Here is a 24758-nt window from a genome sequence, read left to right as displayed (position 1 = left end):
AAAGAAAATAAGTATTTTATTCACTTGGATTCTGAAAGAAGCCAAACCCTCCTCAGATAAGCCTGAGTTAAACTAACTCCAACAAATACAAATAGTGACAGCAGACAAGCATCAGCTTAATGATCAGCAAGAATATGTCACTTGCTCATTTTTTCTCTTCTCTGAAGTACTTGATATGGGCAGGAGACAGCCCTGGCCTGTTTTTGTTTGTTTGTTTGTTTCTAAACACTGACTATAGAAAGAATGTACAGGGCCGGGCGCCAGTGGCTCATGCCGGTAATCCCAGCACTTTGGGACGACGAGGTGGGCAGTTCACGAGGTTAGGAGTTCGAGACCAGCCTGGCCAACATAGTGAAACCTCATCTCTACTAAAAACATAAAAAAATTAGCCAGGCGTGGTGGCGGGCACCTGTAATCCCAGCTACTCAGGAGGCTGAGGCAGGAGAACCGCGTGAACCTGGGAGGCGGAGGTTGCAGTGAGCCGAGACCCCGCCAGTGCACTCCAGCCCCGGCGACAATGCAAGACTTTGTCTCAAGAAAAAAAGAAAAGAAAAAAAGAATGTATAAGCTTCAGAACTGTGTTGTATTAATAATTCAAAGAAGAGACTTTCATTTTAAAAGAGCTCCTGCTATATTAAAAAAAGAAATCTGCTCTCCCACTATCTCCTTTTGAGACCAGCTAGAAAATGACAGAACAGGCTCTCTTTTGCAAACACAGAAACCATGCCAACGTCTCTTTTTGTTTTGTTTTACATTTCACCCAGTTTGGTGGATGCTGGATTTTATTTGAGTGGTTTTTGGCTTTTCTTGGCCTGAAGTATTCAGGTGGTTTTGTATTTTTGCCACGTCTTAATTTGTTTATAAACCGTGGTTGGATGTGACTTCCCTTTAAACACAAAAATAAAAATCTTTAAAGGAGTGGTGAGGAAGAAAAAAGAAAATATTATATTGTTTTGTATATTTTTATTTATATTTTCACACACACAAAAATCTACCTCATATGCTTAGCTTGTTCTATGAGGAGGGGCCCATTTCCCATTACTTAAGCCATAGTTGCATTTCATCAAGTATCAGAAGTCATGAGCTAAGGAAGAAAGGGTTTTTATAGTAGAGTGGGCTTTATTTGGACATAGTAGTGGAGTCTTGGCATTGAAACAAAATTAAAAAAAATTTATAACCTACATAAACCTTCCACCCTCATTAAAACAAAAATAAGCCAAATAGAAAACAAACCCCAGGTTCTTGTACTAAGAAATTGTTTGGATTTCATATGAAATGATTTGGCTTTTTGTCTTTGTAATATCTTTTTCTAGTCTTTGGGCTGAGAAATGCTTTTCTTATACAACACGAAAACAGATATCGACAGTGTATAGCAGCATTCTTATTACAAGCCCAAACGGAAAACATCAAAGTATGTATTTTAATGTTGTGGGTCTTTGATTCTTCAGAGTTTACATAAGCTTACCCCCAGCCTCTTAAGTAACAGTGAATGGAAAGTTTTGTATATTTCTCTCAACCACTTGGGAAGGGCAGATTTGGGAGGACGGGAGGGATACATCTAGTCCTATAATGCTCAAAAGCCTCAGTATTTACAATTTCCTCACATTTGCAGGGTTGAGGAACAATTTCCTCACGCTTGCAGAGTTCTCCTCCTGGAGAAGCTCAAGAGCTGCCTGAGTTCTGCAGTTTCTGTAGGAAATGGGGGAAGAATTGATTTGGATTGCATGATGAACTTTCAAGACGCTCCAATCAATTTCCTAAGTGCATATAATAGGATATTAGCTTAAGGAGGGCCTGGTGCAATAACCATCTGTGTCAAGTCAGCTTGTCAACCTTTGAAAAACTGCCATTGTTTTTACAGCTATGGAGTTGAAAGAGCAGTTGCCTGACTCTGGTTTCTCTATCTTAGAAGTTTCTATTTTTGAATTTCCCCTGGTAGGCTTTCATCATAGCCACAATGTGGCCAGACAATAAATGCAATATTCAATTTCCTGGGTCACTGCCCTCTGTCTCTTTCAAATTGTACTACAGGTTGAGAACTTGTTTCCACAGAGAATGGATATTCCAGCAATGCCATGTTCAAACTACATGTATTCTCAGTACTCATTTTTCTAATGAGTTATCATTGACTATTGTTTGATTACTCATAACTGTTATCCAATGTGCATACCATACTCATTTAGCCCATCTGCATTTTCCTGTATGATTAGAAGTATTTATATTAGATGTAAGAAAGAAAATATGCAAATGTTTCATTAGTCTTCAGTTTTAAAGAGCTGGTCAATAAATATAGCAGAAAATATTAGCCCAAATTTGTGAGAAATTGTCAGCTTAACATTCTAATCTCTATTTATGTATTTTTTTCTTTTTTCAACAGAAAACATGGATGGCACAAATAACAACTGCAATTTCTTGCTTTACCAAGAGTCAGGAAATCAAGAAAGTATCTTTATTCACATTGCCCGCTGAATCCTCTGAAATTTAGGGACCTAAAATAAGTAGCATGCCTTTTTAGAAGATTAGGGTTTAAGTTATTATTTCATTCAAACTTTTGTAACACTTAGCTAGTGATAAGCTAGAAGGAAATTTGCATTTTAAAGAAGTTCCAGAATTTGAAAATTTGAGCTAGGAAAATCCTCAGTATAGAGGAGTAATGACTGCAACAAGTTTGAACTCTGAGGAATTTCTTGACAGATACATACCGACATCCAGATTACCTTCTAATGCTTCTGTGAAGCTTGTAAGAGGTGTGAGTGAAGGTGCTAATTTGTAAAGGGTGAATGATCAGATAAATGGAGTATCAGAAGGAAAACAATGTTCACTGCTTGTGTCCAATATGAACTCCAGCATCTTACTTTGTGTGTATCTATAAAATAATGAAACCAATTTTCCTTCATGGCTTGTCAATCAGTCTTAACTGCTTTATAGTCCTGCCTCAAACACAATGATAGTTCTTTAGATAAAAAGCTTGATTGTTCTTTTAATATACAAAGCGATAAATAAGTACATTTTAATAGCAGTTTTAAAATTCCTATTCTCAAACTCCTCTCAGGTATACTTTACAGTACTCTAACGTGGAAGTAGAAAACCCCAAAGACTAAATTCCATTACTTTAAGATAGCGGGGGGAAAAAAATCTGGCTTTCACCAGTTAACCCTTTTGCATGGCTTTTCTTGGCCTGTTGTGAAGTGTAGATTTTCATAGACATAGTAAGGTATCTGTCTCTTTATTTTTTGAAGAATGATGGTGTTTGCCATAAAAATACTTTCTGGTTTTGATTGGTGTGTGTGTGTGTGTTAGCACAGTACAGTCACTTAATTTTATTTGGCAGGACTTCAAATTTCTTCAGAATTTTTATCATGAAAGGCAGTTGGAATAATTATTATATTATGACAGGACATATACTATTAACTACATTCAAGGAACTAGTTCTTAGGGTCAGATTATTGCATCAAATGGAAGTCCACAAACTTCCACTTCAGGCTCGTACCTTTTGCAATTTGCAAAGTGAAAGTAGTAAATTTATCAAATTTGGTTGCAAGGCAACTGAAGCCTTAGCTGATTTTGTTAAGCTAAAGAATAGGATAGAGAGGATAATATGTGGGCAAGTCATGTGCACAGTAATTCCTTGAGGAAGGTGAAATTTCACCATGCAAACAAAGCAGTAAAGACAAGTGCAGCAGAAAGGCTTTTGTACAAGGCAAGCACTATTAGAATGGAGACTAATAATCTCTTTATAATAATGTCAGACATTTAATAGAAGAAAAAAATAAAAGGACAATCTAGAGGACAGTAACTATTGTTAATAGCTAAGAATAAATGAGGTGGGGGGAAGGCAAAGGGGAGAATAGACTTCAAGTGAATTTCTAGAGATGGCATCTGGATGGGACTAAAAGCAGTTATGTCCAGGAGAAGACAATACAGATTATGCAAGAGAGGATTTTATAAAGAAATTTCTGGCTGAAAAAAAATTTTAAATTAACAATCGTCCTGCAAATTTTTTAGATATAAACCAACCTCAGAGGTGAGCAGTGGACTAAGACAAGGTGACTTCTCAAACTCCTGTAGTCCCATGAATCCAGCAACCACAGGCTGACTTACATGTATAAAGGTAGTTGTCTCCCTCTGAATCTCATTAAAGGGAGAGACAGACTGACTAAATCAACAAAATATGTAAAACAGCTCAAGAATACACTGCACATAAACTGGAATTCTATAAAGCTCACAAAATACATGTCTAATATACAATATATTAGATGCTTGAGGATATGCACATTAAACTCTTCAGAGGGTTTAGAATGAAGCACATTCAAATGAAGGGATCGTGGGGGTCAGAACAAAAACCATTCTAGAACCGTGGCACCCAGGAAGAAAAACAATGGCACATTGGGCCTTCCAAAAAGTATCTTTGGGGACAGGAAGGAGAAAAAAAATAAATAAATAAAATTTTTAAGTATCTTTATGAAATAAGGGATTAATTACATATTTTTTATTTTTGTTTTTAGTTTTGTTAATTCTCTACAATATTAAATGGAATGTCTAAAACAAAATGGCATTAATTTCTCGAGATCAGGAATTTAATTACTATTCTAAATTGAACAACATTAAAACACCACTGTCTATATCCAAGTGCAAAGTCCTAATATTCTGTAAATAAATTAATGCAAAATGGTTAATATAGTGTTCTCTTTTGTTAGACAAAACAATTTATAGTCACAGAATACAACTAGTTTAGAAAGAAATGTTTTTTAATATAATATTTAAACATATTTAAAAAAAAACAAAAGCAACAATTCAATAAGGATCCTTCCATTGTTCTTTATACAGATTTAAATGCTGTCGTGTACTTTATCAGTTACATTTATAATTAATAACCTCCCAATCACTGAGTTTAGAAATTGCAGTATTTACTGAGCTAACCTTTCTCACAAAATAAGGCACAACTACATGATCACAAGTAGTAAACACAGTACAAATAATGAACCCAAAAACTAAATGAGAAAATGTCCATGCAAAAGTATCTACAGAAGTTATGAATATATGATCCAGTTCAAGGAATTACAGAATGTCATATACGCAACTGCATTGTGTTACAATAAATTTATTACTTCTACACAGAAAGAACTTAGTGACTTCTAATTCTATTTTATACAATTTTACATCAATTTAGTAAGTTTATGCACAATATTCACATCTGCAACAATAACAAATTGATCATTAAAATTTGGGCTAAGGGCAATTAAGACACGATAATGTGTGGCACATGATAATTACAGAATACCATTCATCAAGCTCATGTCTAGGAATACTATAATGGTGGCACATTTAAATTTTATGGATCAAATCATCCATGGTTTTACAGCCAAAGTGCATTTTTTTAAAAAAAACTCCTATAGTCAAACAGGTCATGAATATCAAAATATAAAATCATAATTTGCTCTCTACTTAAAAGCTAAACATTTTTATGCAAATGTAAGGTTAAAAAAAAGTGGCTTTAAAGTTCTCAAAACTATATAAAATAATCATAAAGACTTTTTAAGAGAGATGGGAAAATAACAAATTTGGCAGTTACTATTTAACATTACTGTCAGGAAACTATTAAAGTAGATAATTCCACATTAAGAGGTAGTTGAACAAAATGTTATTTATACACTGCATTGAGGTTTTTGTGTTTGTTTCCCTCATTTTTTCTTCAAAGGAACAAATCATATACCAGCAGCTTTGTCTTCTATTAAAAAAAAGTCTGTAGGTATAGTTTATTGTACACTAACCCAGCAAGACTTAATTTTAACTCACATTCTGTGCCGGGGTTTGGAATTTACTAACATTATGCCAATGTGCTTTTCATTAAAGCCAAGAGCAGTACATGCCAGCTCTAACTCACTGACAAAATAATAGTACCAGCAAACATGTAAAATGTACAGCCAATAAGGACTTCAAAGATGACTTTTTAATTAAAAGGAAAAAAATTAAAATTTTTGTTTTCAAAACACATTAAACTGGGGAGAGTTCATAGCAAAAAATGTTGGGTTTCATTTATATTATCAGTATAGTAGTCTATGGTAGGTAAATTACTTGGGACTTATGAAATGAAATTAGTTAGATAAAAATGAGAAAATCATTCAAACACCTATATATGGTTACTTGTCTTACAATTTTTTTGTGAATATGTTGGGGGTAAAGGGGAGACAGACAGAAGGCCTGGAGGGTGTCCAATTAGGAGACAAAGTGAACAAATATTCAAACCCAGATTTCTCATGGAATTTTATTATCTCAAAAAAAAAAAAAAAAGTGGTGCTGTGAACATCTGTGTTTTTCCAGCACACTTATTAAGTTATTTATATGTAAAATTATAGAATTAAAACTATTTGGAAGGATTTATAAGTATATAAAACTACATAAATAGTTCAGTTTATATTATCCAACTATTATTTTTAATAAAGAGCCACGGTATTTCTTCATTATATATGCTCAAGGATATATGTTTATCCAAGTCCAGGAACTTAATCGATGTTCTTAATAGCTAATGACAACAGGGTTTACTTAAAAATTTTTTTAAATAATTAAACAAATACGTAGTGATCTCTTTCAGTTTACATACATTGTAGGTATAGCATAAATATAATTTCATTTCAGAATATTTGAAAGCAAATGTATATTATAAACTAGTATAAATGAAATATTAACTACTGTTATAAAATGATTGCACTGAATGAATGTATAACTACATTTCTTCTCTAGAAAGATTAATAACCCAATATTAATAACTTCTCTCTTGAGATGTTTTACAATTTTCCAAATTAATAAGACTATGCTAAATTAAAGTTCGATACCATTGTTCAGAATACAAATAAGCTAATTCTTAATTATCCTTACGGTGCTTAGCCATGTTGTTGTAGTTTTTATTGTAACTCTGGGATTCCTAAATATATTTGTTTTTGGTGACACTCTATTTCTAGGTATTAGTTACTTAAAGGGAATTTCACAACAGTAAAACTGGGAACAGTTGATATGGAACACCAAATTCAGAACCATTTTAAGTCAATTTTACAACTTTTAAAAATTCTTCCCAATAGGGAATAAGAATAGAAAGTAAAATATTTAATGTCTTCTTACCATTTTATATTTTGTTTTCACCAATAAGACCACAGCAAAAGTTACTAGCTTTAAGATGCAAAATTATAAAACAAATACATGAAGCTGACCTATGCTTGAAAAGGTTAAACCAAATAAAGGAAAAAATCAGATCTATGTAAAAAGCAAACTCAGGTTCCTGAAGATGCTAGAGAGACAAAATAAGGGTATGATATGCAGGCTGATCTCAAAAGACTTCCCACTTACAAGAAACTGAGAATAAGAACATTATATAATGTTTATTATTCATCCTCCAACTGAGGGCTAGGGTAAGAAGCTTTCTAAGATTCTAAATGGACAATATGTGGGAGTTTAAGAAAGAGACAGAAAAAGACAAAAAGAAAAATTAACCCTATTCTTTGAAATACAACCCCAGATAACCATAAGTAAGCAAATTGATTTTACACAGGTTTTTATAAAATCCACCCAAGAAAATTTAATTAATATTGTTAAAACAAAAACAATTTTTGAATTCATGGTTACTACATATTTTAAGATAAACTGTATTGAGAACACCCAAGTAGTAAATTCATAACATAACAATGCAACTGAGCTATGAACCTACATATAAGAGAAAAAGGTAGAGGAAATGTTACAGTTCTGTGCATAACTTCACAAAGAGAATATTTAATATAATTAATGTGCTATTGTGCAACAAAAACAGCAACAAGTGATAATATCATCCATGTACATTTTTGTACATTAAATTTAGGAGAAAGAAGTAAGCTATGGAATTGCATTCTTCATTTGTGAATAATGAAATTATATTAAAAAAATACATTGCTATTTTCTGTCCAAAGTTTATTTACATTTCATTGGCTAATTCTAAACTTGGCATGAAAGCTATTCCAGGGGCTAAATGGGAAAAAAGTAATGAAAGATGATAAGGCCAAGTCTCACAAAAATAGAAGAGTTTTACTTGATATCCATAACATTCCAAAATATACTAATTCCTATTTGGTCTAGTATTGCAACCAATGTCCAAACCAAATAGTAGTCCAAGACCTCTATTAAGTACACATATTAAAAATCTAATGTTAGTGTAATATTACTCTGAAGTTGTGATAACCCATTATCCTTGCAAGTCATTGAAACATGCATCACACACACGAACAGGCTTCTTGGAAGAAGGAGTTAAGGCATTTTTGGCTGAACATTCAGCACAGAAGATATTTCCACACTGTCGGCAGTGATGCTGTAAATGACAAAATTTAAACAATTTTAAGAATAAAAACTATACCAAAAGTATTATGAAACTACATGAATACCACCAACTACATTGTGAAGGTACATTAGCATTAGAAATATTTAATGATATAATGTTTCAATATGTTAACTTAATCTCTTTGTTATAATTAAATTGAATGTTTCCTATTTATCAAACACTATGCTAAACATTTTATATAGAATTTATCACGGAACTCTCAAAAGAACCAGAGGAGGCATTTAAAAAGTGTTTATAAAGTATCTCTATCCAATGAAAAACTATTCCTAATTCCCAAATGTTTCAGGCACTAATGTCTCCAATAGAAATATAAACTGAAGTCATAACACAATGGTAGTATTTAGAATATATTTTAAAAATATCTCTGCTTTTTCTTCCTTTAAAGAACTCAATGATTACTAAAACATGAATTTAATGTTGGCGCACTGGTTCAGAAAATGATTGTCCCAGACAGCAACTAAGTTGGAAGACTGAATTTAAAAGTAAAATTCAAACACATATACTAACCAGAAGCTAGACTGCATGAAGTTTAGTTATTCTATGTTGTTGTTAAAGTTTACTGATAAACAGAAAATTATTCGATCAAATAAAGGACTATTTTGATGGTTAAAACATTATCAGTGAGAAATGAAATCCAGAAACAGTTATATGAACAAAAGTATTTACCCGTCTCACTGTTACTGAAAAGCCTTTCCCACAGGCCATACAGTTTTGTACTTCATTGTCTTCGGCCCACTTTCTATTCAACGCTTGTGTATGTTTGATCTGTTTTTCAAAAAAGTATCGATATATTTATTATACTACTCAACATTTTAAAGAATGCTAGATTATTTCTAACTTGCTGCCAGAGTTCTATGAAATTTTGACAATATGACCCATGAAATAAAATTTTTAAAAATCAGAAATACACTGGTCAGCTTCTATTGTCAAAAGTAGCTATATTCATAAATCTGAAAGACCAAATAAAATTCATGGAATTTTATTCCTGAAACATCTTGCTAACTTTTGCTGATTTCCAATTCATTCTAAACATAATCATGAATCTTTCCTGGTAACTCTGAGCATATACTCAGATCACTTCTTTAAAACATACTGACTCATATATTCTTTGGTATTCTTGAATTTTGTAGTTCTTTCCGTATACTAACAATTCATGAATGACATGGCTTCCTAATGAATCTCTGAGGTCTCTGAAACAAGTTCTTTACTTTTATATTTAAGTATCCATAAAACCTACAATACTGCTAAACAGACAGTAGCTATTTGAAAGTATTTATAAAACATGAGATTTTTTTAAAAGTTAAAAATATGCTTTTCACTAGTAAGTCAATTCTAGACTAAAAAACTGCCTCATATCAATAGTTGACTGACCTGAAGTGATTGGTTTTCTCTGCCCAGCTCCTGCACTGCTGCAGTTGTATTATCCAACTTTCTTTGCAATTCTAATACTTTGGTTTGAAGCTTTTCTATTTCACCTTCTCCTTTAAGACATCTGGAATAGATTGCAAAGAGGTAATTTTTTAGAAAACCATTAAAGACCCTTCTAGGGTATAGATAATGGACTACTTTAGTAATTTAAAATATATAATACATGAATTTTGACTATCTGATTGTTTTACAGGTTAATTTTTAAATTAATATTTATAACTTAAATACCTATAGAGGCTTATGCACTTTTCTCAAGATTCTTCTATTTTTAAAAACTATGGAATATGACAATCTTTTTATCACTTACAATGGAAATAAACTTAATTTTACTAGGTATCAATCACCTTTCCAGTAGTGCTCTCCTTTCATCTTGATTATTCTGAACCGTTGCTTCTAATACTGCAATTTCACCCCGTAAGTCATCCGTTTGTTTCTCGAGCTCACTAACTCTCCGTTGACTAGATTGCCATTCCTTCTTCACAGTGCCTAAGTTTTCATTTAATGCTGTAATCTGCATGGTAAGTTTAGCCTCATTTTCTTCATGCTTCTTCATTCCTACTTCCTTTTCTTTTATTTCAGAATGCTGATAAAAAGGAAAAGTGGGGGGGAAATCTATTACAAAAGTAGTGCAAAATAAATGTGATTTATTAAATTTAAAATATTGGCAATATAAATACTATTGCTTCTTTGGGAATGGAGGCAGGAGAACATATTTCATTACACATTAATAAAACTGATTCCACAAGCATCTATGTAATACGAATTGGCTCAAAGGTCAAAATGCTGAAATGATGGATAGTGACCATCATGATGGTGAGCTAAAGTGACACAATATGAGATCTTTTTCTCCACCAGAGCAGGAAAGACACATATGGTTAGGGATAGCAAGGTGCCCTAGAGACAAAGCTGAAATTTCCTTATTCCTCCCAATTCCATATGCTTTCTTTTCTCTATCAGTCTGCCAAAAACCATTATGAAACCTTCAAATGACTGTTTGAAGTTAAAATTGAAACTCTTCAACTAAAACATTCAATGGCCAAGTTATCTGGGCATATTTGGACTTAATTCAACAGAGGAAAGCCAGATGCTTCCCATCTGGCATGTGCAACTTAGGAAAGGAAAAGCAGACTTTGTTCATCATAATTTCAAACTCAAGTTTCCGCTCCCCCTTATCAACATTCGCTTTGACCCAACAAATGGGTTTCACATGACTAGCATTCACACCATTTACCAGATCTACATAGTTGTGCGGTTATTTGGTTTCTGACACTAAAAAAAAAAAAAAGTTTTTAAAATTTTATTTCATTTCAGTGTTCACTTATATAAACAGAAATATGGTTACAGGGTAAAATATTTCCAACCACATGTCAGCTATTTAAACAAATAAGATCTCCTTTCTTAATCAAAAACTAAAATGTTAGGAAAGCATTTTAATCAGATCTCATAAGTAGAATAGTCCTCTCACTGGATTGATTTAAAGCTCTACTGCAAAACATACTTCCCCTGATTAACTCACTAACCAACTTAGCTTCTTTCTCAATAAATTCTTTCTTCAGTTCCTCTTCTTCCTTTTTCACCTGGTCTTTTAGTATCTGCTGATTTCTTTTCTCCTGCTCAACAGCTGCCTTCAGGGAGTCTGCTTTTCCTTGAAGTTCTAATTTCTGCTGAATTAGAAGCTGTTTAGCATCCTTAAGATTTGTTATCTCCTGTTGAAAAAGTAGGGCCAAAAATAAATCATCCTTCGTAGTAAATATTTCAAAATGTAGCTGAAATTTATGCAATTTATTACAATAGATTGAATATAGGTTTTACCCACTTACGAAATTCTTAAAAGTTCAGTATTTTAAACAATTGGTTAAAAAGGTGGAAGATTATATGTCCTGCTCAACAATCATTTAAATCCAGGTGACAAAAAATGTATACGTTTTGATTATGTGGAGAAAGAAAACAAACTGTACTCTCTATTTTGCCTTTCCTCACTTAACGTTTACTGATCATCATTTAGTTATCACACATTGAGTTAGGTTCTGGGGACATAATATAAAGATGAATTATACACATTCCCTGATTTAAGGAAGTCGCATTCTAGAGGATAGAGGAACATAAAGGGATAATTAATTAAAAACCAAAATGATAACTATGCTGACAGACACAAAGGGCATTATGAGTGCTCTCAAGAATCTAACCTTTTTTAAGAAATTAGTATTTTACAAAGCAAATAATAAACAATTAGTTTTCTTCAATGGGTACCCTGTTTATGCTTATAACAGGTAAAATGTTAAAAATAACAGATTATGAAAGGACTTTAGGAAGAAAAATAATTGAATAAACAATCCCTTTAAATCTTACTTCTAAACTCTTTCATATTTTGAAATTTACTACCCGTGAGCATAATTTTCTAAATCAATACATCTCTTGATTATCATTTCATTGAGATCGAAACTCTTAGGGTTACTTTGCTTCATGTGGTAATGTGAAAACAAATGTAACAATTTCAATATGTGTACAGGTATTATGCAATACAAAAGCACTCTGGCAAGAGTATTTGTCAGAAACAACAGAACAATTTGCCTAGCACACAGCAAGTTCTCAATAAATAAATAAATATGTATTTGTATATATATTTCTTTAAAGAACAATATAACACAGAAGGCAGGAAAAATGATTATCTTAACATACCTTTATGCTTTCTTGTTTGTGGGACTTGAGTTCTTCATTTAGTTTAGTGATTTCTTTTTCTTGTCTACATTTAATTTCTTCTATCTCTGCCAATTTAGACTTTTCATTTACTAGTTCTTTTTCTTTCAGTGACTGTAGAAAAATGATATATTTTAAAATAATTTTAAAACAAATGCTTAAATGAAAATGGGTGTAATAAAAATGACTGCTACTATTGATGACACTGGCTCCTGCCCCTTTCTACCTAACTTGGGCAAATTACTTACCCTTTCTTGGTTCTTGCGTGTTTCCTTATTTATACAGTGTGAACAATAATAATAAGATAATTGTAAACATTAAATAGTTATAGTTAATATTGTGAGATAAAGAGTACCTGGTCAGAGTAATGATGATGTAAAATTTAGCCAAAACTACCATTCTTACTCTTGTAACTCCTATTTTATTACTATCACTATCTTTATATAAGGTATCTAGTTAGGAACACTACATATTATCTCAGTTAATCTCTAGTATATGTAGATTTTTAAATCTCCATTTTCTAGGTGAGGAAACAAAGGTTTATGAGACATGAAATAATCTATCAGAGGTAGAGCCAAAAACAAAGCAAGTCTGTCTGATGTAAAGCTCTCACAACTAAACTCCTATAAACAACAGTTCTTTTTCTTTTTGAAACAGGGTCTCATTCTGTCACCCAGGCTGGAGTGCAGTGGTAAGATGATGGCTCACTCACTGCAGCCTTGATCTCCCAGGCTCAAGCTATCCTCCCACCTCAGTCTCCCAAGTAGGTGGGACTACAGGTGTGCACCACCATGCCCGGCTAATTTTTTTTTTTTAATAGAGACAAGGTCTCACTATGTTGCCCAGGCTGATCTTGAACTCCTGGGCTCAAGTATTCCTTCCTCCTTGGCCTCTGGGAGTGCTGGGATAACAGGCATGAGCCATCAAACCTGGCCTTATGAACAATAGTTCTGTCAGAATTCTCTAAACCTGAAGCACAAATCATGAATTTCATTCCAGCTTCACCATCACCACACCCACAAAACATTTTTAAATTAAATTTCAGGAACTGAACCACTCAGAATATACCAAGAATTTTAGGGATTATACACTGCAGAGTAATATCCTGTCAGCTAATAGGAATGTATGATTTTAACTATAAAACAAAAAATAAACTCTTCCCTAGGATCTGAATTTTTCTTTCATATAGAATTTAAAGTGATTTTTAAAATGTACTGGTCATCTATTAATAAATGAATGCTTTCAACTTTGTAACTTAATAAACTCCTTAGACACTCTGGTTCTTAATTTTAAGAATCCTTAACACACTTAAGAATTATTTCTAGATCTTTTATTATCTCATTCATGCGTCTAAAGGATAACGTTATATGAGAAATAGTTGAGGAACTATATTATCTTTCCTGAAATAACCAAGGATCTATGGTGTGAAAAATTGATTTGTTTGTAAAACTAAAAAGGGCAGTAAGAAAAAAGGGTAGAAATAACAAGGAGGCCATTAAGAAGTACTTCCTAGCATTAAAATCCCAATGATCAAAAGTGTCAGAAACTAGAGGTCCCTCTGAGAAAGCTGTTGAAAATAAGGATGATGCCTGTACTGAATAAGAGCATTGACTGGATGATCTCTAAGACAATTGTAACTCTAAGATTGTAGATTTAGGTCAGAAACATGCAATACCTTTTCTTTCTGAATGTCTTGTAGTGCTTTACATCGCTCCTGCAATTGCTGTTCTTTCTTTGCTGAATCCTGCTCCAATGTAGCCTTGGCAGTCTTCAGTTCTTGAATCAATTTATTTTGATTTCCAATTTGATTTCTGTTTGAAATCAAGTCCTCCTGTGCTAGAGAAAGCTTCTCTTCTATGGACTTACAAAAACAATTTTCCCAAATTATTATATGCCATGTTTTTAGTAAATTCAACAGAAACATAAGTTAATATAAACATTGTAGAAAGCAATATACTAAAAAAAAATAGCATATTATACCCATCAGTAAGACCAGGTAAAAGAGAAAGAATTCTAAAATATTAACTCTCTTGCTTATAGAAAACATTTATAATATAAAATATTTAGTAAAATGGAAGCAATTCCAAAGCCTCTAAAAATAATCTATTTACTAATAAATATTTAAAGTATTTGCTGAATGTTGATCACATCTTCAATACTGGCTAGTTGATATGAAAGAATACCAAGTAAGTAGGGACCATATCAGATACACTCAGAGAACATATATATGGTTAAAGTCATAAGGCAATGTGAAAGAAAACAATTTTAAAAGAGATATAATTAAATGCTTCATTATGCATACATATACATTTGGTAGGTTCCATGATGTCCCTTGACATGCTAAAAATAGTAATAAATAGTATGGTGTTACGACATGGTGGTTTTTGTCCAGGGTTCCTGAATCAAAACTCCCATGTCCTTTGTTACAGTTTTTTGCTACAATGTTGGGTAAGTTAGGTCTCAGGAAACAGAATCTCCTCTCTTGTCCTCCTTCCACTGGTCCCTAGGCAGGCCTCTAATCTTCTTCCCCACCCCACTTTCTGATTGTGGGTCTTAAGACTCCTCCCTGAGAGGGTCCTGCCTCATACCCTGGGTGAAAGAATGCTTCCATAAAAATCCAAGAGGACTGGGTTTGGGGAACTTCTAGATAGTTGAACATATGGAGGTTTCTGGAGGGTGGCGTGCCCCTTCCGCCATATCGCTCTACACATCTCTTCATCTGAATTCTCTGTAATATCCTTTATAATAAATCAGTAAATGTAAATAAGTTTTCCCTGAGTTCTGTGAGCTGTTCCAGCAAACTAACTGAACCCAAAGAGGGTGTCATGAAAACCCCAACTTGAAACCAGCTGGTTGGTCAGAAGTTCTGGAAGCCTGGATTTATGATTGGTGTTTGGAGTTGTAGGGAGCAGTCTTGGGGATTGAGCCCTCAATCTGTGGGATTTGACACTATCTCTAGAGAAATAGTGTTGGAATTGAATTGGAAGACGCCCAGTTGGTGTCTGCTTCTTGGTGTGTGTATGGGAAAATCCCCCTATGTTTGGTCACAGAAGTCTTCTGTGTTGATAATTGTTGCGGTGTGAGAGTAGAGGAAAAACACAATTTGAGAGAGTTTTTCCTGAAACAAATAGGAAGGATTATTTTGTCACAGAATAAAAATAACTACTTCACAGCTGACAACCTGATCAAGTCAATGAAAAGAGAAAATTCAGCCAAACATCTGAGGCTGTATCCTGAGAAGGCACACTATTCTCTTCTCATCTATATCGTAGAAGCAGTGATTGTCATTTAACATCGTCCATGGTTGTTGACTGTTTTAAAGCCCAAGTATTTTGAAAAGAAGAAGCTGGGGAAAGGGGAAGTTTTTTCACTCATTACACTTCATTTGGGGATAAATATGGTAACAGGTAGGTAATGGGTATGGTAAGAACCTTGCCACTCTCAGCTGCTACTGTGAAGAATCAGCAGGGTAAGAGATCCAATTGATCTCTTCCATCAGATCTGGAAAAAGCTGATCTTTCTTAATCTAGAGGTACAGTTCCTTTGAAAAGGAGGCAGAAAACGTAATTTAGGAAAGGATCCCTGCTGAGTAGGCTTGTATACAACAAGTATTCTGTTAAAAAAAATGAAATAAACAAAGATCTTATTTATGAGGATTCTTAAGCTTCCTGAAAAAGAAAGTTTACTTCTTACCAGTAACCCAGTTATACCTTTCTGATATAAATTAAATCTTAATTTTCAATGACTGCCATTAGAACACTAAACCCCTTGAGGCTTTTTTCAGGAAAGAATTAACATCAGCTAGTTCTTTACTAATCAGGCAGCTAACCATTAATTGAGAACACTGCTAAGACAGAACAGGAGGGTACAAGCTGGTCTCTGTCTTAAGGGAGTTGAGTACATCGCCCGAAAAGCAGAACAGGCATGTAAAATGGAAGCTATGCAGGGCAGGAGGGTATACGCTATGTGCCAAATGCACAGAAAACCAGTGTGAGACACTGTGGAGTGGGGTTTACAGAAAGCTCTATACAACATGTGGGAACTGACCTATGGGTCACAAAGGGTGAGAGTGATTTCACATAAAAAAGGAGAAAAGTTGACAAAGTCCAGTTCAAACAGTCTACAACAACTATAATTAGTTAATAGAGATCCTGATCTAATGTTTAAAAATACCAAGGCTTGTTAGAGCCTGGAAAGCACCCCTAACCTCTAACCACAAGATTCCCAAAAAGCCCATGGTTTAAATAACAGCCTATAAAATTGTAAACTCACTAAACCCAGTGACTTATTTTTTAAAGTCAAGCTCAAAATTTGGACTGCTCCATGAAATCTTTTCTGAAGATGCCAAGACATACTGCTTTCCCCTGCCTCTGAGCTTTCATCTGTCATTCAATGACATAGATGAACATTTATACTGTCATGCATTTTATATGTTCTTTTCGTCTTTCTTATTGCAAATTATAATAATATTGCATATTATTTCATCTGCTCAGCATCTCTTCCCTCAGAGAACCCCATCTTCCATTCCATGGTTTTGTTGGGACTATCTTTCACCCATCTACTCCTCTTGAATAGGCAAATCCCTAAATGGATCAAATACCAACCTTGACCCTGATTATGCCAATCACATTATAGTACCCCAGTAAACAAATGATTTCTGCAGTGTTCTATGGTAGCTATTGTTTTTGTCTATTCAGCAAGTTTTCCCATTCTTTCTTAAAAAAAAAAAAAAAAACAACACCCTTCATATTTTTAGTTGTTTTTACTTGATTTCTCATGCAATGATATAGAGAGAGTACTAGGCTAAGAAGATTTACATTTAATTCTAAATCTATTATCCTAGAATTTTCACTTCACTCAGCGTGTAAATTTTACAGCTAAATTCTACCCCTACCTTTCCTGGACAACACAGAGTAGTGCACAGCATAACCAATCTGAAATATCCAGTCAACAAACTTAAGTACTTCATAAGTAATCCAGCAGATGGGGCTAAAGGCATAGATCAGGCCAGGCTACCTTTCACTTTACTGATGTCTAGAATGGACACTGTTAGCCCATGCTGTGCACTGCCAACCCATGGTAGATAGCGTTGACATAAGTGGGTGTCACGTTACAAGGCTCTGAATCTCTCCTCTTCTCTCTTTTATATACAAGACCATACAACATCACTGACGCAAAAGAAAAATAATAACTGATGGCCATCTCTTATCTAAGTCTATAAATATCTGAACTTCCCTAGGAATTTACCATTAAAAAAAAAATTAGCTTCCTAAGTAGTTCATACACGTCTCATTTTAAAAGCATTTATATAACATTTAACAATCTTTTGTATAAAAATTCTAGTGAAATGATGAAAGAATGGCAGACTTTGAATCAGAACTAAGATTTAACCATGGTTCTGTTAGTGTATAGCAGTAGTCCTATCTTCTCTGCAAAAGAAAGCACTGGGCCTGCTCTCTTTGACAAAAGAAAGCTTTGGAATAGAGGATCTATCCAAGGTCCCTTAATAAGTTGTAAAACTCTATGGCAGCCTTGTTCCTCAGCTTTCTCTTTTTGCCCATATTTACATTTGAGTTACTCTTTCATGTATGAAATTATTAGTACACAACATAGCTTTCAAGCATAATAAAAATCGCTGGCTTAATGCAAGAATATCAATCAAATCAATTAACATTGATGATTTAATGTTTGTTCCTGTTACTAGCTTATGCTTTGGGTAAATGACATCCATATGGAAAGAGTGTGATTTCTATAAGACTCTTCCAATCAATCATTAAGTTTCATCTCTTCCATCACCTAAATATCCTTCAAATTCATGCACTTTTCTCCATCCTTGCTATTACCAGCCCACACCACCATCATCTTGCGCTTAGACTACTGCAAAGTCTCCTTTCTGGTCTTCACATTCAGCCATGTTTCTCATTCCTCAATCTGTAGTGAGTCATTTGCCTAAAATACAAATGTAAGTAACTCCCTTTAGTGGTTCCTCACTGTTTTTAGGCTAAGCCCAAACTCTTCCACAAAGCTTCCTTGACTTTCAATACTTTCAATAGTGTTGTAAGGACAAATAATAATAATTTAACACTACCTAAATCTTGTGTGGTATTTTTTCTTAATAACAACTATTGCTAATTTTTACCTCCAGATAGATAGATACATAGATACATAGATAGATATACAGATATTCTACTGGCACTGTGAAAATTATTTTACCCAATTTCCTATCTCTTTGTCAAATCCTTGCAGCCAGGTATGGGTTCAGCCCTTTTGTTTCTTCTCTCTCTCCCATTAATCTCCTCTATTTCATCCTCTTTCACGTTCGTTCTAATCAACTTATACCTCGACTATTAGAATTTACGGAGAAAGAAAGTAACCTCTCAACTCATCTCTCCACCACTAGTCTATCCCAGGTCCAATCCAAGCTGTCTGCAAGCCACTACTAGGTTATTTTCTAAAGTACTATTTTCTTCATTTTACTCCTCTATTTAGACTTTTCACTTTTTCCCCTCAAATATAAAATCCAATCATCTTTGCTAGGCATCTAAGATACTTCACAATTTAGATTCAACCTTTTAAACCTTAATTCCAAACATAAACTAGTATGCCAGTAAGGCAATTATGCTAACTATGTGCTTGCTTTACTCATTCTTACTACGGCACTTTTTCTCCAATATGCCCCTGAATAAAATGACCTTTCTCAGGAGTCTCTATGTATTCAAATTCAGGACCTAATCAAGTCCCACCTCCTTCATAATTCCCTATAACAGCCTATGGATAAAATATATGCTCTCTATCTAAATAAAACATTTTAATATTCTTTCATTCTCAGAATTTTGCAATATGTACTTTATATTAAATAAACAAAAATCCCAAACACAGGAAAGAAACAGAGAAAGAATTTCCCCTTAACAAAAAGAGAGAGAGGAAAAAAAACTGGTTGAACCTTCTGTGAGAGAACACAAATATTCAATTTTCCTTAGAAAACTGGTACTTTCCTGTGACCTAAAAATTGTTTACCCTTTTCCCATTATCCTTAAATTTAATAAACTTGATACTTTATCTAATCAAATAATGTTACCAAAGACAAAATTTATATACATTGTTATATAATTAAGGGTAAGTTTATTTTGAGCTATAATCTCCTAATTTTAATCATTAGGCAATCCAGTAATATTGGGAACTTGACAAATATTATAACTAAAGTCAGAATTGCCTGACAAGCAATGGTAAAATTGCTTGCATTTTTTCACAAGCGGTTTATATTTAGAACTTAACAGCAGCCTATCTTTAAAGTTATTTGCACATAAAGACAGCATAATATTTACATAAGTTAACAGTGTCACAATTAAGATATATCCAAATTATCTTACTATTACAAATACGTCATTTTTAAATGCCCACATTTATGTATATCATTATTTCGTTATAAAACAATTTTTCGTTATAAAACAAGTTAACAGTGTCACAATTAAGATATATCCAAATTATCTTACTATTACAAATACGTCACTTTTAAATGCCCACATTTATGTATATCATTATTTCGCTATAAAACAATTTTTTAAAGCATGCTAATACAAAAGTAATTTAACAGAAAACAGCATACTATTCCACAAATACTAACATTTCCTTGTCCATTTGGATTCAAATAGATCATTTAATGAATGTCTATAAAACTTACTGAGATTTTATGGTACAGTATAGTTTACTATACCTTAAGATCTTGCCTGGTGGCTAGAAGTTCAGATTCCTTCCCATAGAAATCAGACTGAAGCTGTTTGAAAGTTTCCTGACTTTTTTCATAGTTGTTTTGTAATACTGATATTTTCTCTTTCTCTGCTGCAAGTTCCTGGGCTGCCTGTGTTAACTGCTGCTGTAGTTTATTCTCAAGCTCTGTCTGAAACATACAATAGTTGTTTAAAACAGTATGCATTCCAAAAACCAATTACAAATATAAAGTAAAATCCAGACACCTGGAAGAAAATTCCAAACAGTAAGATGAACTGTACTTATGCCTCAAAATTCTACCTCAATGGGGTAAATTACTTATAAAGTCAAAGAATTACAAAATCTTAACAAGTCTCAAGTTAAAAACCATAAAACACAAAATTAATTAATTTTTTTTAAAGGCATTTCACTGGGAAGTACTATCAGGTGTCAGGAGAAAGAGTAACGACTACATTCTGTGGGAACATGCAGTGCTAGGTGCCTCAGCTGACATAATTTAAGGTGGAACTAAGGGAAACTTATACATGAAAGAAAGTAAGAAGCCATTACTTTGTTGAAGTATTAATATATAGTTTCTACTCTTGGAAATGCAAGAATAACTTAAGAAGTTTCTACAGGTCATCTTAATTAATATCAAGGCAGAAAAAGAAAATCTCACAAAGTTTTAAAGCTCCCGTAAACTCTAAACTTGTCTTTAGTCTTCAAGAAGATTCAGTAGATATGCACAAATTATGACATAGTTAAAACATATACATATGCATAGTATGAAAATAGTTATTTGACTTTCAAAATACACTACTCCAATAAAATCACTGTTGAAGTCATTAGTAACTGCCATGTTCCAAAATCCTATATTCTTATCCTTTTTAACACCTCACTTGACCTCTCAGTTGTACCTGATACAGTTGATTATGTCTCCTTCTAGAAACACTTTCTTCAACTGGTTTCCAAGGTACCTTATATTTTAGGTTCTCTTCCTACCTTACTGGTCATAACTTCTCAAAATCTTTTACTAGCTCCTTTTCCTCTGCTACTTCTGTGAATGTTGAGACACCTCAAAGTTCTATTGCTGACCCTCTTTTAATCTATACACTCTCTCCTTAGAAGATCTCAACAAGGCCAGACATGGTGGCTCACGCCTGTAATCCCAATACTTTGGAAGGCCGAGGTGGGTGATCACTTGAGGTCAGGAGTTTGAGACCGGCCTGACCAACATGGTGAAACCCCGCCTCTACTAAAAATACAAAAAATTAGCCGAGCATGGTGGTGTGCACCTGTAATCCCAGATACTCAGGAGGCTGAGGCAGCAGAATTGCCTGAACCCAGGAGGCGGATGTTACAGTGAGCCAAGATCACACCACTGCACTCCATCCTGGGTGACAGAGAGTCACCATCTCAAAAAAAAAAAAAAAAAAAAGAAAAGAAAAGAAAAGAAAAGAAAATCAGATCTCAACTAGTCCCAGGCTTTAAAGATCTTCTTTACAACTGACTCCCAAATTTATGTCCCTAACTGCTCTAACTGCAACCTTTCCATCTGAACTCTGGATTCTTATATCCATGTATCTTCCTGATGTCTCCACTTGAATGACTGACATATCTATATCAAGCAGAAATCTGGATTCCTGACAGCACTCAGGAGCATCAAAAAGCTGCTACTTCTGAGTCTGGCTTGGGGAGGGGGGCCCGCCATTGCTGAGGCTTGAGTAGATAAACAAAGTGGCTGGGAAGCTTGAACTGGGCAGAACTCACCACAGCTCAACAAGCCCTACTGCCTCTAGACTCCACCTCTGTGGGCAGGGCATAGCTAAACAAAAGGCAGCAGACAACTTCTGCAGACTTAAACTTCCCCGTCTGACAGCTCTGAAGGGAGCAGTGGTTCTCCCAGGATGGCATTTGAGCTCTGAGAATGGAGAGACTGCCTCCTCAAGTGGGTCCCTGACCCCCAAGTAGCCTAACTGGGAGACACCTCCCAGTATGGGCTGACAGATACCTCATATAGGCAGCTGCCCCTCTGGGATGAACCTTTCAGAGGAAGGATCAGGCAGCAATATTTGCTGTTCTGCAATATTCACTGTTCTGCAGCCTCCACTGGTGACACCCAGGCAAACAGGGTCTGGAGTGGAACTCCAGCAAACTCCAACAGATCTGTAGCTGAGGGACCTGACTGTTAGAAGGAAAACTAACAAACAGAAAGGAATAGCATCAACATCATCAAAAAGGTCATCTACACCAAAACCCCATCTGTAGGTCACCAACATCAAAGACCAAAGGTAGATAAAACCACAAAGATGGGGAGAAACCAGAGCAGAAAAGTTGAAAATTCTAAAAATCAGAGCGCCTCTTCTCCTCCAAAGGATTGCAGCTCCTTGCCAGCAACAGAACAAAGCTGGATGGAGAATGACTTTGACGAGTTGACAGACATAGGCTTCAGAAGGCCTATGTCTTAATAATAAACTTCTCTGAGCTAAAGGAGGATGTTCGAACCCATTGCAAGCAAGCTAAAAACCTTGAAAAAAGATTAGACGAATGGCTAACTAGAATAAACAGTGTAGAGAAGACCTTAAATGACCTGATGGAGCTGAAAACCATGGCACGAGAACTTCGTGATGCATGCACAAGCTTCAACAGCCAATTTGATCAAGTGGAAGAAAGGGTATCAGTGACTGAAGATCAAATTAATGAAATAAAGCAAGAAGACACAGTTAGACTAAAAAGAAACGAACAAAGCTGGCAAGAAATATGGACTGTGTGAAAAGACCAAATCTACATTTGATTGGTATACCTGAAAGTGATGGGGAGAATGGAACCAAATTGGAAAACACTCTTCAGGATATTATCGAGGAGAACTTCCCCAATATAGCAAGGCAGGCCAACATTCAACTTCAGGAAATACAGAGAACGCCACAAAGATACTCCTTGAGAAGAGCAACCCCAAGACACGTAATTGTCAGATTCACCAAGGTTGAAATGAAGGAAAAAATGTTAAGGGCAGCCAGAGAGAAAGGTTGGGTTACCCACAAAGGGAAGCCCACCAGACAAACAGCGGATCTCTCGGCAGAAACCCTATGAGCCAGAAGAGAGTGGGGGCCAATATTCAACATTCTTAAAGAAAAGAATTTTCAACCCAGAGTTTTATATCCAGCCAAACTAAGCTTCATAAGTGAAGGAGAAATAAAATCCTTTACAGACAAGCAAATGCTGAGACTTTGTCACCACCAGGCCTGCCTTACAAGAGCTCCTGAAGGAAGCACTATACATGGAAATGAAACTGGTACCAGCCACAGCAAAAACAGGCCAAACTGTAGACCATTAATGCTATGAAGAAACTGCATCAATTAACGGGCAAAATAACCAGCGAACATCATAATGACAGGACCAAATTCACACATAACAATATTAACCTTAAATGTAAATGGGCTAAATGCCCCAATTAAAAGACACACACTGGCAAATTGGATAAAGAGTGAAGACCCATCAGTGTGCTGTATTCAAGAGACCCATCTCACATGCAAAGACGCACATAGGCTCAAAATAAAGGGATGGAGGAAGATCTACCAAGCAAATGGAAAGCAAAAAACACCAGGGGTTACAATCCTAGTCTCTAATAAAACAGACTTTAAACTATCAAAGATCAAAAGAGACGAAGAAGGCCATTACATAATGGTAAAGACATCAGTTCAACAAGAAGAGTTAACTATCTTAAATATATATGCACCCAATACAGGAGCACCCAGATTCATAAAGTAAGTCCTTGGAGACCTAGAAAGAGACCTAGACTCCCACACAATAATAATGGGAGACTTTAACACCCCACTGTCAACATTAGATCAACGAGACAGAAGATTAACAAGGATATCCAGGACCTGAACTCAGCTCTGCAACAAGCAGACCTAACAGACATCTACAGAAATCTCCACCCCAAATCAACAGAATATACATTCTTCTCAGCACATCGCACTTATTCTAAAATTGACCACATAATTGGAAGTAAAGCACTCCTCAGCAAATGTACAAGAACAGAAATCACAACAAACTGTCTCTCAGACCACAGTGCAATCAAATTAGAACTCAGGATTAAGAAACTCATTGAAAATTGCACAACTACATAGAAACTGAACAACTTGCTCCTGAATGACTACTGGGTACATAATGAAATAAAGACAGAAATAAAGATGTTCTTTGAAACTAGTGAGAACAAAGACAACATACCAGAATCTCTGGGACACATTTAAAGGAGTGTGTAGAAGGAAATTTACAGCACTAAATGCCCACAAGAGAAAGCAAGAAAGATCTAAAATCGACACCCTAACATCACAATTAAAAGAACTAGAGAAGCAAGAGCAAACAAATTCACAAGTGAGCAGACGGCAAGAAATAACTAAGATCAGAGCAGAACTGAAAGAGATAGAGACATAAAAAACCTTTCAAAAAAATCAACAAATCCAGGAGCTGGTTTTTTGAAAAGATCAACAAAATTGATAGACCGCTAGCAAGACTAATAAAGAAGAAAAGAGAGAAGAATCAAATAGATGCAATAAAAAAATGA

The 24758-nt window shown here is 34.6% G+C and overlaps 2 protein-coding genes across 2 annotated transcripts in view; one reads left to right on the top strand and one right to left on the bottom strand.

Moving 5' to 3' along the window:
* The window catches only part of PLEKHG7 (pleckstrin homology domain containing, family G (with RhoGef domain) member 7), a 49938-nt gene extending 45476 nt beyond the window's left edge, over positions 1-4462 (top strand). The window contains exons 14-15 of the mRNA XM_011993180.1: positions 1314-1411; positions 2378-4462. Of these exons, the coding sequence (XP_011848570.1) occupies positions 1314-1411; positions 2378-2485 (206 nt within the window). The 3' untranslated portion in view covers positions 2486-4462. The remainder of the gene's footprint in view (positions 1-1313; positions 1412-2377) is intronic.
* Positions 4463-4470: 8 nt separating this feature from the next.
* The window catches only part of EEA1 (early endosome antigen 1), a 162187-nt gene continuing 141899 nt past the window's right edge, over positions 4471-24758 (bottom strand). Inside the window, exons 22-29 of the mRNA XM_011993184.1 lie at positions 20199-20381; positions 14160-14345; positions 12467-12598; positions 11308-11493; positions 10132-10370; positions 9731-9851; positions 9026-9124; positions 4471-8329 (exon numbers count right to left, since the gene is read on the bottom strand). Coding sequence (XP_011848574.1) covers positions 8207-8329; positions 9026-9124; positions 9731-9851; positions 10132-10370; positions 11308-11493; positions 12467-12598; positions 14160-14345; positions 20199-20381 — 1269 coding nt within the window. The 3' untranslated portion in view covers positions 4471-8206. The remainder of the gene's footprint in view (positions 8330-9025; positions 9125-9730; positions 9852-10131; positions 10371-11307; positions 11494-12466; positions 12599-14159; positions 14346-20198; positions 20382-24758) is intronic.

The sequence above is a fragment of the Mandrillus leucophaeus genome, unplaced genomic scaffold, assembly GCF_000951045.1.
Source record: "Mandrillus leucophaeus isolate KB7577 unplaced genomic scaffold, Mleu.le_1.0 Scaffold427, whole genome shotgun sequence".
Taxonomy (NCBI): Eukaryota; Metazoa; Chordata; class Mammalia; order Primates; family Cercopithecidae; genus Mandrillus; species Mandrillus leucophaeus.
Note: the sequence above shows the minus strand (reverse complement) of the source record. Positions and strands in the feature narration are given on the sequence as shown.